The 12,744-nt window shown below is 44.0% G+C and overlaps 1 protein-coding gene across 10 annotated transcripts in view; it reads right to left on the reverse strand.

Moving 5' to 3' along the window:
• The window catches only part of DOCK9 (dedicator of cytokinesis 9), a gene marked incomplete at both ends in the record, with an annotated part of 303,105 nt that overhangs the window by 119,779 nt on the left and 170,582 nt on the right, over window positions 1-12,744 (reverse strand). For all 10 annotated transcript variants that reach the window (XM_080690195.1, XM_080690198.1, XM_080690193.1 and 7 more), the window contains 2 exons: window positions 6,157-6,224; window positions 7,459-7,633. In XM_080690195.1, the coding sequence (XP_080546321.1) occupies window positions 6,157-6,224; window positions 7,459-7,633 (243 nt within the window). The remainder of the gene's footprint in view (window positions 1-6,156; window positions 6,225-7,458; window positions 7,634-12,744) is intronic.

A 12,744-nucleotide genomic window follows, 5' to 3' on the forward strand; every position in this document is an offset into this window, starting at 1 on the left:
GGAGCATCATGTCATCCCAGGTCAAGAGGCTAGAATAAAGCATTGTAGAATAAGCAGGCCCAGGAATGGCTGCCAGCTGGCCCCACGCCTATGGCCAATTCCTGTGTATTGTAATACAATGGCATCGGCTTCTTGGATTGGGACACAGGGGAGCAAGCATTTGTTACAGGCCTGATTTAAAAATAATCAGAAAGGTGTCTGTGGAACCACTGGGCTCTAACAAGTACTGCTGAGCTTGGACTGAGACCCTTACTCAACCTCAAGGGGCCTAGAAAGTTTAAAGTCATATGCTTTGTCCTGTACTACGGAAGGTTCACTTGGAAAGATAAATTCACTCAAACAGAATTTACCAGGAAATGGAAGGAACCGTTTGGGGTCGACATTGAATTCTGCCTCTCAGAACCACATTGAGAGGCTCAATTAAGACTGAGATACTGAGCCGGGCGTGGTGGCGCACGCTTGTAATCCCTGCGCTTGGGAGGCTGAGACAGGAGGATCACACAGCTTTGAAGCCAGCCTCGCTGGCTTAAAAGACCCTGTTACCAAATAAAAAAGTATAAAAATAGGTCTGGGAGTGTAGCCCAGAGGTAGAAGGGTTTCCAGGAACCCCAGTACCATCACCACCAAAAAAAAAAAAAAAAAAGAGTGAGATACTGTTAGCCGGGCGTGGTGGCGCACGTTTGTAATCCCAGCATTCGGGAGGCTGAGACCTGAGGATCGCGGTTCACAGACAGCCTCGGGTATTTAGTGAGGCCCTCCGCAACTTAGTGAGACCCTGTTTCAAAATAAGGCCCCTGGGTTCCACCCCCAGACCCCCCACCACACACACACACAAAGAGTGAGATACTGTTAAGAACAACAACAAAAGCTCAAAAATGAAGAACATGTTAGGGGAAGCAGGAGGGTGGTCTATCTTTCTACAAGGAGGGGATATGTATATTCCAATGTGACCAGACAAATGTAACTAGAGAGAGAAAAAAACCATTACCTGACTAGTAGTGGGGTTTTACAACCCGATCTCGTCACTCCCTGATTGGGGAAGAAACTAATTAAACTAACCCACAGGATTTGTGTATGTACTAAGAGTCTTTGTAAGACTGGTACTGTACATCCTGCTACATTTCCAACATTTGTTTGGTCCCTAACAGACAATGGGAGGAAAGGACCAGGTTTTATGGTAGATACAGCATGTCCCCTAATATGAAAACAATAAAAATGTTCAGTACTCACTGTACAAACATAAGCACCAAGAATATACAAAATACCCTGAAAAACCTATGTCCATTCACTCACACAGTGAGCAGAAGACCCTTCCAGAATATTCCAGAATGAGACATCGGTTATTTTTGCGCTGAAGCAACTTCCTGCCGATCACATCCTGTTTGGCCACGTCTCAGTCACAGTGGAAACAAAAGTCAGTGCCACAGGATGAGTGAGGCAGAAAAAGGAGAGGACCAGGGAGGAGCCCGCCATGGAGACACACCTTCAATCACCTTTCCCTGCCCCTGGTTCTAGACCTTTTTCTGAAATCCTACCCAGCTGTGACCCTGCCTCCTTCTGACCTTTGCTCACAGGTTGTTTCCCTGGTGTTAATTTTCTCTAAGGCCTCCGTCCTGCAAAGCTGTGCGCCTCCCCTCTACCCCACCCCCACCCGACACACCTTCACCTCTGATTCTGTAACCATGGAATCCACTTCTCCTAAGACAGGATGCTGGGTCACCAGTCAACTTCTCTGCCTTCTCAGTTACAGCTGATCCCCTTCCCAGGGACAGCAGCGCAGGTGATAAGCAGCCGGGCTCTGGATGGCGAAGGGACCTGGCATAGGTCTCTACCTGGTGCCTGGCTCCTCACACAGCACACTGAAGACGTAGGTGACGGACGCCCACTTCCAACTCCTTCAAGATGGCAGTATGCCGGGTCAGTGGCAATACATCTTAACTGCTTCATTCTCATTTCCCTTCAAATAATCACCTTCTCCCTTTTTGTCTACCTTCTTATATCAAAATATTTCTAAAACATCCGAAAGCGAGATGGGAAACACAATGGAAATCCTTAGGCTGATGCATTTGTCTGCCTTTGACCAGGACCATAATAAGAAATAAGAATAAGAAAGAATAAGAAATATATAATAAGAATAAGAAAGATGCTTTACATCAAAATGCAAAACACAGCCAGGTGCGGTGGTCCATGCCTATGGTCCCAGTACTTGGGAGACTGAGACAGGAAGATCGACCGCAGGTTCATGGCCAGCCTCAGCAACTTCTCAAGACTCTCTGCAACCTAGACAGACCCTGTTTAAAAAAAAGAGAGTTTGAGCCGGGTGTGGTGGCGCAGGCTTATAATCCCGCACGCACTTGAGAAGCGGTGACAGGAGGATCACGCAGGTTCGAAGCCAGCCTCGCTGGCTTAAGAGACCCTGTTTCCAAATTTAAAAAAAAGTATAAAATAGGTCTGGGAGTGTAGCCCGGAGGTAGAAGGGTTTCCAGGAACCCCAGTGCCACCAAAAAAAAAAAAAAAAAAAAGAGTTTGGGGTGTAGCTCAGAAGTAGAATACCCTTGAGCTCAACCCCCAGTACCAAAGGGAAAAAATAAAGACACACACACAACACACACACACACACACACACACACACACACACACACACAATACATATTGATTTAAAGTAAAATTCATCATGACTAAGAGCAGTATACTTTTTTTTGGGGGGTACTGGAGGTGGAACCCAAGGGCATTCTACCTCCAAGCTACACCCCATCCCAATTTTTAAAAAATATTTTTGGTGGTACTGGGGATGGAACCCAGGGGCCTTCTACCTCTGGGCTATACTCCCAGATCTATTTTATATTTTATCTGGAAACAGGGTCTCTTAAGCCAGCTGAGCCTGGCTTCGAACCTGCGCGATCCTCCTGTCTCAGCCCCAAGCACCGGGATTACAAGTGTGCACCACCACGCCCGGCTTCCCATCCCTATTTTTTATTCTTTATTTTGAAACAAGGTCTCACTAAGTTGCAAAGAGCCTCACTAAATAGGCTGTCTGCCAATCGCAATCTTCCTGTCTCAGCCTCCCAAGTACTGGGGTTACAAGCGTGTGTCACTACACCTGGCTAGAGCAGTATACTTTAATTTTTAATTTATTTTTTGGTACTATGGATTGAACTCAGAGGCATTCTACCTTTGAACTACACCCTCAGTCCTATTTTACATTTTATTTTGAAATGGGAAGTCAGGTTGCAGAGGGCCTCACTAAATTGCTGAGGATAGCCATGCACCTGCGATCCTCCTGTCTCAGCCTCCCAAGTACTGGAATTACAAGCATGCACCACCACACCCTGCCTACTTTTAATTCCCTATTTAATTCTGTTCTATTTAATTTTTTTTTTTACATGTAGTTCACATCATGTTGTCTAAAAAGGTCTGACATAAAGAGTATAAATTATAGAATTCCATGCACAGGAAGGTCTATAAGAGTCAAAACTAGTATTATAATGATCAAAATAGTGTATTATCAGCTGGAAGAGGGTATAAGACAGCCCTTTGGGATGCTATAAATGTTCTCTATATCCATCTGGGTGTTGATTACATTGGTGTACATATGTAAACTACTGAGCTGGTGCAATTTACTTTAGGTAAATCACATCTCAATAAAAAAAGGAATAAATTTAAAACAAGCCAAAGAGTAAGAACTGGGGATGGAGGCCAATTAAATTGCTTTCACCAACTAAAATGGCTTCCACTAACTTGGTTATTTCATAGTTTGAAAATAGTTCTAAAAATGTTAATTTGTGTGTGGGGTTACTGAGGATTGAGCCCAGGGTCATTTTACCTCTGAGTTACATCCCCATCTACAGCCCTTTTTAAATTTTTTGTTTGGAAAAATGGTCTCACTAGGTTGCTGAGAGTCTTACTATGTTGCTGAAGCTGTTCTTGAACCTGTGACCCTCCTATCTAACCTCCGAGCTACACCCCCAGTCCTATTCTTTATTTTGAAACAGGGTCTCACTAAGTTACGGAGGGCCTCACTAAGTAGCTGAGGCTGTCCGCCAACCGCGATCCTCCCGTTTCAGCCTCCTGAATGCTGGGATCACAAGCGTGCGCCACCACTTATATACTTAAATACATAAATCTTCCTAGGTCTGAGAATCAAGCAATACTAAATTTTATTGCTCAGGTCATATAATAAGAAAAGAGAGCCCAACTTCTATACAATATAGTTTTTTCACAGAAAAAGATACAGATTTCTACTAATCAACATTGGTCTAAAATAACATGAACTTGCTCTTCGGTACTCATTGTGTCCAACCAGTAATTCTAGAAAGTTACTTTCTGAATTCCAAATTCTATCACACATATTCCCTGCTTCAATAAATGAAACCCAAACAAAACACTTTGCTTCAAGAAATTTTGAACCCTCAAACGACCAGACACTAAGAAGCAAACCTCAAAACAATAATACTCAGAAGTGCCCAGCAGGATGGGGCTGGGAGTGTAGCTCAGGGCTTACTTAGCATGTGCAAGGACCTGGGTGTGACTCCCAGAACAACACACACAAAGAAAGAAATTCCTCCTGTGAAAACACAAACACAGAAGGCTGAAGTCTTTGCAGACCAGGAGGAGGTTGGAATGGCGACTCTAAAGTTAGTTTTAATAGGCAGGTGCTAAAAAGATTCTGTGGAAAGAGGCCCTGAAGGAAAATAGCGCTCCAAAGTCCCAGCCAGGGCAGGAGACTTCTATTTGAGAACAGCCATGTTGTCTGGACACAAAGGTCAATGGTGAATGCTAGTCTATTTATAATCCTATACAGATAAACCACAGTTCTATTATAGTGTTTAAGATGTGGGTGTGTAGGGTCCTTATTTCACTTTAGTAGGAAAAAAGAATAGAAAGTCAGTAACAGCAAGAACAAAAAGCGTTAGAGGACACAAAGACATTTCTCTTGTTTAAAAAAGAATCGCCCATCAATATACAGGAGACAAGTACAAGGATATTCATTGTAGCATCGTTCACAGGAGAAAAAAATGGAACTAACAGACTAGCTGAAGGGAAAGGTTTCAAGAGGATGGAGGGGATCCATATATCAAACAGGATGGACCTCAAAAACAAGGTTGAATTAAAAATAGTTAAAGAAAGTACAGACTAAAACATATAGTATGTTGGCTTTTTTTTTTTTTTTTTTTTGGTGGTACTGGGGTTCCTGGAAGCCCTTCTACCTCCGGGCTACACTCCCAGACCTATTTTTACATTTTTATTTGGAAACAGGGTCTCCTAAGCCAGCGCGCGGGGCTGGCTTCGAACCTGCGCGATCCTCCTGTTTCTGCCTCCCAAGCGCGGGGATTACAAGCGTGCGCCACCACGCCCGGCGTATGTTGGCATTTATATAACATTTTTAAACATACAAAGCAATATCATGTAAATCATTACGATCAATATAATTTTTGTAAGGACATACTAGTGAAATGGAAGCGAGACTTGTAATAGTGATTGTCTCTGGCTGGGGTTGTGGGGAAGAAAATAATAGGAACAAGGACAATGTTTAAGAAGAATTTCAAATGCAACTGGTATTTTTAGTAGTTCTAAAAATACAGACCCTAGAAAGACAATATAGTAACAGATGTGAATATGGGCGGGCAGTATGCATGCTTTGTCTTCCTTTGTGTTTTCCAATAACTTGTGAGTTTCTCAAAATTATTAAGCACAGGTATACCCCCATTTGTCTTTTTTCCCATTGAGAGTGACCCAGGAACAATTTCTACAACCTAGGCAACTCTCTGATGGCAAGATGACCACAGCCATCCGCCCTGGAATTGTGTCTGTTAATCTGAATAAGAGAGAATACACCCGTGGACACAGTAAGTGCCAGGATATTATGAGAACACTGACCTGTGTATTTTGGTGATTTCTTTAGTACTTGTGACGCAGTATTAAATATGATGAGGGGAAAACACTTAATAATAAATAAAATAATACTTTGCAGGCACTTTCTGGCACACCGGCTGTCTTACTTAGCACTCTGTACTTCACAACATATCATATTGAGGTCAGAAAGTAGACAGGAAGAATCACAGTACCACTGCTGTATCTCAAGACAGTGCACTCTGGATAAACCCGTGAAACATCCCATAGCATCAATGAAGCGCAGCACATTTAGGGCAATGTTACCTTGGCAAGTTCAGGCAGGTAGCTATCTAAACCGGAACCGGGGCCTTCCAATTTTCCTTGTTCATCATCTAGAATGGAAAGTAGATCACCCGAGTCACTTGTAATTAGAAGCATTTTATTTAGAACAGGAGGAGAAAGGCTGGTTCTTTTAGGTGCCCTTCAACACATGGTTCTCCATTCCGGGTGCACATTACAACACCCAAGAGTATTGGAAAAATGCCGATGGCCAGGCCCAGTGGTGAGGGGCAGAGTACGGAACGGCTGGGTCAGTGTAATTAGAACTGATGCTACCTATCGACAACGGACCCCATGGCCACACCCAATCGAGATTTTGGTGGGACAAAAGAAACAGTTTTTGTGTTTTGTTCTTAACGCCCAGGCATTTCTAGGAGGCAGCCAGGACTGGGAATGACCAGAAGGCTTCACACATAACATAAACCTTCGACAACATAGCCAGATTTTTCCCATCAACTTAATCTAAGGCTCCCAACTATCCTAAATGTGCCTTGAAAGTTTCAAAAGACATTATTAATGACAATAATATGTGTATATATGTATACACACACAGAGTTATCATTATTGAACTGAGCTACACCCTCGGCCCTGTTTAATTTTTTATTTGGAAACAGGGCCTTACTAAGCTGCTAAGGCTGGCCTTGAACGTGAGCTCCTCTAACCTCAACCTCCTAAGTACTGAGATACAAGTACGTGTCACCAGGCCTGTCACATAACTCTAATATTTTAAGAATGGATTCTTTACCAGGGAGAGGCTTATTTTTAAATTTACCCTCCACCCAATCAGTACATTTCACTTGTGTTCCATGAGGTCATGGAGCTGACACTTAATGTTGCTTGTCCTCAAATCCAGGTCTTTCTCTCTTTCCTCTCAACCTGTGGTTCTTCCCATGATAAGATTTCTATAGTAAACAATGTTGGGCAGCAAATTCTTTTTTTTTTTCTTTTGGTGCCAAAGGTTGAACCCAAAGACATACTACCACCAAGCTACAACCCCAGCTGTGTTTTACTTTAACTTTGAAACAGTGTCTTGCTAAGGTGAGGCTGGCCTTGAACCAGCGATGTTCCTGTCTCAGCCTCCCAAGTACTGGGATTATAGGCATATGCCACCATGCCCAGCTATTAAATTCTAATAGGACAAAATCTTTGCTAGCAGGCTATCTGTAAAAGGCTTGCATCTGCCCCATCTCTCATATGCCTGCACACTACTTCTCTGTCTCACCGTCATTTGGTAAAAATAAAGACACTGGCAGAATGTGTGCACCTGGGGAAGGCCAGACTGCCCACCTTCATGAGAGTCCCCGTTTCGTTTCTCTTGCATGGCTGCTTCGAAGTTGAGCTGGAGAATCTTGTTTAGAATGGTGATCCATTCCTCCATTTCCACCTCGCTGTCTGCTGCCAAAAGGTAACTGCTTTTGTCTTGCATCTTGAGCTCAAAAGCAAAACGCCTGACTTTGTTGTTCTGAAATGAGAATAAGATAAGTAGACACGCGTGGAACTGTCTGAAAATAATTTCTCTCCGATTTGCCGATGGGCGCTACCTGTTTGGCATTTCACACCACGTTCCTTTTTATAAATTTTTTTGTGGCACTGGGCATTGAACCAAGAGGCATTCTGCCTCCAAGCTAAACCCACAGCCCGATTTTGTTTATTTTTTTATTTGGAAACTGAGTTTCAGTAAGTTGTGGGGGGCCTTGCTAAGTTGCTAAAGCTGGCTTTGAACCTGTGATCCTCCTGTCTCAGCTCCCCAAGTACTGGGATTACAAGCGTGCGCCACCATGCCCAGCTAGATACCATACTCTTTAAAACTGCAAACCCCCTGCCTGTCCCTGCCCACTTTCCTGATTTATTTTCCCTGTAGCTTTATTTTTCCATCTGACTCATTATGTGTCTTATATATTTATCTTAATTTTTGTCTGTCCCCAGCAATGGAACAAAAGATCCTCAGGGGAAGAGATTACCCACTCAATGCTTAACCCTTAATCTTTAGAACCATATCTGGCAGAAGTGGACACTTAAAAAATCCATTTGTGGAATAGAACGAATAAAATTTCATGTGTGTGTGTGTGTGTGTGTGTGTGTGTGTGTGTGTGTGTGTGTGTGTTACTGAGGATACGGTCTCACTGAGTTGCAGAAGGCCTCACTAAGTTTCTAAGGCTGGTCTTGAACCTGAGATCCTCCTGTTGAGACTCCCAAGCACTGGGATTACAAGCATGTGCCACCACATCTGGCTATTCATTAGTACTTTTTTTTTTTTTCCCAAATGAAGTGGTGTGTGGTATTACATTTTTAAAAGCTAACCATTATCCATCATTATGTTTTACTGACTATCTGGGACATTCTCACCATTCACGAATAATCCCAAAAGGAATCGAGGTTCCTTGCCTACAGCCTTGCCTTGTGTCTTTGGTTTTCATGTCCACAAAGAAATGAGGGACAAACAGTATTCAAACACACGCTAGGGCAGGGCTTGTCGACCCCAGGGCTGCTCACGTCTGGGTGGCTCGGGCTTGGTTGTGAGGGCCTACCCTGCGTGTTGGACGATATTTAGTGATGTCCTAGCCTCAACCTACTGGATGCCAATAGCATATCTCAGAGTCGTGACAACCAAAAATGACTCCAGACATTCCCAGATGTCCCCTGAAGACAGGACCGCGTCAGACTGACCCAACAGAGAGAGGTTCAGCTCTGTGGAACAGAGTACAAACACAGGCTGAAGAGGAAAAATCCCAGATTCCCACCAAACCTCAGGGGGCGGACAGAATGTCCTCCTACACCCTCTAAATTTCTAGCTGGCTATCCCCAGGCAGAGAGGAAGCTGCTCGGCATAGATCCTGGGCACAGAGTGACCTTCCCAAAGGGCCCTGTGTGCTTTCGTTGGCGCACAGTGCTTAGAAATGTGAAGCCAATGCTGGGTGTGGTGGCTCATGCCTGTAATCCCAGTACTTGGGAGGCCAAGGCAGGAGGACCACGGGTTCAAGGTCAGTCTCAACAATGTAGGCAAGACTCCTGTTTCAAAATAAAATAAAAAGGGCTGGGCATGTAGCTAGAAGGTAGAATGCCCTTGGGTTCAATTACTAGTACAAAAAAAAAAAAGAAAGAAAAAGAAAAAAAAAGAAAAAGAAAAAGAGAAAGAAAAACAAAAAGAAAAAGAAATGTGGAGCCAAGGACTGCTCTTGGCAAAGCCACACAGACTAGCACTACACAGACCGTCTGCGGCGGGCTCGGTAATTATCACCTTGGCTCTCACTTAAACATCAGGCAAGAATCTAAGAAGTCAAAGGCTAGAAATAAAATGAGTTTTCTCTCCCAGATCCTCACATTAAATCCAGAAATTAAAAGTTAATGTAGAGGGGGAAATTCAGCCTTGATTCTAATACATTCCTCCTTCTGAGATCCAGTTTTGTCATCTGCAGTATAAGACTACTCGACTTCAAACATTCTAAAATACTTTTTACTTATTTATTTTATTTTTTTGTGGCTAATTCTAAAATACTTTTAAAGGTTCAATGTATTTCCTTCAGATCTGTCTAACTAACATAGGTGTAGCATTCCTTTCAAATCATGCACTAAGCGTACGGCTAATTTTTATAATGTCCCCACGTAATAATTTTTTTAAAACCAACTGAAGTCACAACTTTTAATGTTTAGTTTATAAACAGACATGGATGAAAAAAAATTATTTTAATCTTTTGAAGCCTTAGATACAATTCGTTAAATGAAAAACACCCTTAGCCACATCTGTAAAAAGAATGGGAAAGAAGAGAATTCCACTGAAGTCAGAACTTCAGATTTTGAAACGCACCCCAGAGACGACATGAGAGTTTGTGGCTGCTGCACTTAAAAACATCTGGACATTGTGCTAAAGACCAGCAACAAAACTCCCTTATTAAATAAAAATAATTCCTTCCTACTCAAAGTGAGGTAGTTTTGCTTTAAACCTTTTTAAGTCAACGCCAGAAAAATTCAGCTACAAAATACCATAAAGGTCTCTCCACTGAGAATGCAAATGAAACCCCTACTTGGGGATCCCACACAAGAAGTTAATTCGCTGTCATTAATAATTCAGTCTTGCTCCTCACTTTACGCCGTTGGTAAACATATCTGATATGACCCGGTGGTCTGCAGTGGCGGCTCTCAGCTGAGGTCCGCCTGCTAGCGGAGGCGCTCCACCTGCTGATTGAAAACATTTTCAGAGAACACAGGGTGGTACCAGAGGTTTGACCTAGGGCCCAAATACACTTCCGTCTATTCTACCACTTGGTGTTTGTGGGGTGCTCCTACAGTGCTCTTATTAGTTTCTTTTTTTTTTTTTTTTGGGTGGTACTGGGGTTCCTGGAAGCCCTTCTACCTCCGGGCTACACTCCCAGACCCATTTTTACATTTTTATTTGGAAACAGGGTCTCCTAAGCCTTGGTCTCTCCAGCCAGTACGTGGTTGGCTTCGAACCTGCGCGATCCTCCTGTCTCTGCCTCCCAAGCGCGGGGATTACAAGCGTGAGCCACCACGCCCGGCATTCTCTTATTAGTTTCTAGTAATGGAAGATACCAAGATTTATCTAAAATTCGGAATTCCTGTTGTTTTGAAAAGCCCAGATGGCTTGGCAACACCGAGCTGGTAGCATCGCCTGGTGACATCGGCAGCAGCTGAGAGCAGGTGTGCCGTGAGCTGGAGACCCGGGCTCTGGATCATCTTCAGTTCCCAGCATTCTCCAGTGGTTCCCAGCCGGGCCGCTCTGCAACTTAATTTAGCTATTTGCTCCCTGCAGACATCTGCTTTGGGACCCCTAGTCCCACTTCTATTCAAGATGAAGTAACAGGATCTGGATTTGCTTTCCAGCCACAATTATTAGAAAACTAGACAAGATAGCTGGACGTGGTGGTGCACGCTTGTACTCCCAGCATTCGGGAGGCAGAGACCAGAGGATCGCTGTTTGCGGGCAGCCTCGGGTACTTAGCGAGGCCCTTTGCAACTAGAGACCCTGTTTCAAAAAACTAGAGACCTGTTTTTGAGACCCTGTTTCAAAAAATAAAAGAGAGTCTGGAGAGTCTGGGAATGTAGCTCAGGGGTACGATGTCCCTGGATTCCATCCCCAGTACTGGAAAAAAAAAAAAAACACTAGACAAGATAGATGAAACCATTGTTCTCTCAGATATGGGACAGCAGGCAGGGCGTGATCCCTAGTAGAATGGAAATAAATGATGTGAGCCCACATCACCTCAGCTTGCTGCCTAGAGGCAGCATCCACAAGGAGACATGGGAAGGAAAACCCCAAACAGGGTCTCTGCCATCTTCCTGATGCTACAGAGTTAACCTGAACTGAGGAAGACCAGGAGGCAGCTATACAGCTGAGTCTCCACACTGAGACAGAAGAAAGAGTCCAACATGGTAAAAACTCACCAAGTCACACATCTATTATGTGTATATTTTCTATGTATACATTCTACCTTAACAAAACAAGTTTCCCAAAGAAATCAGAATCAAGACGCAACGACACAAAATTTAGAAAACACGAGATAAAGAGAAGATCAGGCAGGACAGGGAGCAGGAGCAGCACCGAAGTCCCCAGACAACAGCAGCATCAAAGACACTGCCATGCCTTCCAAGTGCCCAGGCAAAATGGCCAAAAAGCTACCGCAGGATGGGAGGCTCCAAGCCAAGAACAAGAAGAGGGGTGCCAAGCATGGCGGCGCACGCCTGTAACCCAGTACTTGGGAGGCTGAGACAGGGGGCTCACAGGTTTGCAGCCAGCATCAGCAACTTACTGAGACTGTTTCAGAATAAAAAATATAACAGGATCCCAGCCCTTGGGAGGCTGAGACAGGAGGATTGCACACATTCGAAGCCAGCCTCAGCTACTGAGAGAGGCTCTCAGCAACTTAGTGAGACCCTGTTTCCAAACAAAAGTATAAAATAGGTCTAGGAGTATAGCTCAGAGGTAGAAAAGCCCCTAGCTTCTACCCCCAGTACAACAAAAAATAAAATAAAATAAAATAAAATAAAATAAAATAAAATAAAATAAATAGGGCCGGGTGTGGTGGCACACGCTTGTAATCCCAGCATTTGGGAGGCTGAGACAGGAGGATCGCAGTTCAAGGACAGCCTCAGCTACTTAGTGAGGCCCTTAGCAACTCAGTGAGACCCTGTTTCAAAATAAAGAATAAAAAAATAGGGCTGGGATGTAGCTGGAGGTAGAATGCCCCTGGGTTCCATCCTTAGTACCACAAAAAATAAAAATAAAATAAAATAGGGCTGGGGGGGTATAACTCGAAGGTAGAACACTTTGGGTTCAACCCCCAAAGTACCACAAAAAAAGGAAAAAAGGAAAGAAGGAAGGAGAAAGGAGAGGAGAGAGGAAGAGAGGAAAAGATAGGAAAGGAATGAGGGAGCGAGGGAGACGGGAGAGGCAGAGGGAGGCATGGGGTCCTGGAAGTGGGGAATCCTACACATGGAAGGCGAAGGGGAGCTCCAGGACCAGGGCTGTGCAGGCGGAGAAAGCAATCAGTCTAGATGCAGCAGGAAGGAGGGGACAGCAGCTAAAGTCCTATCTAGCGGGACAGGAAGTCATTCACT

The sequence above is a fragment of the Muscardinus avellanarius genome (assembly GCF_963383645.1).
Source record: "Muscardinus avellanarius genome assembly, chromosome: 2".
In the NCBI taxonomy this organism is placed as follows: domain Eukaryota; kingdom Metazoa; phylum Chordata; class Mammalia; order Rodentia; family Gliridae; genus Muscardinus; species Muscardinus avellanarius.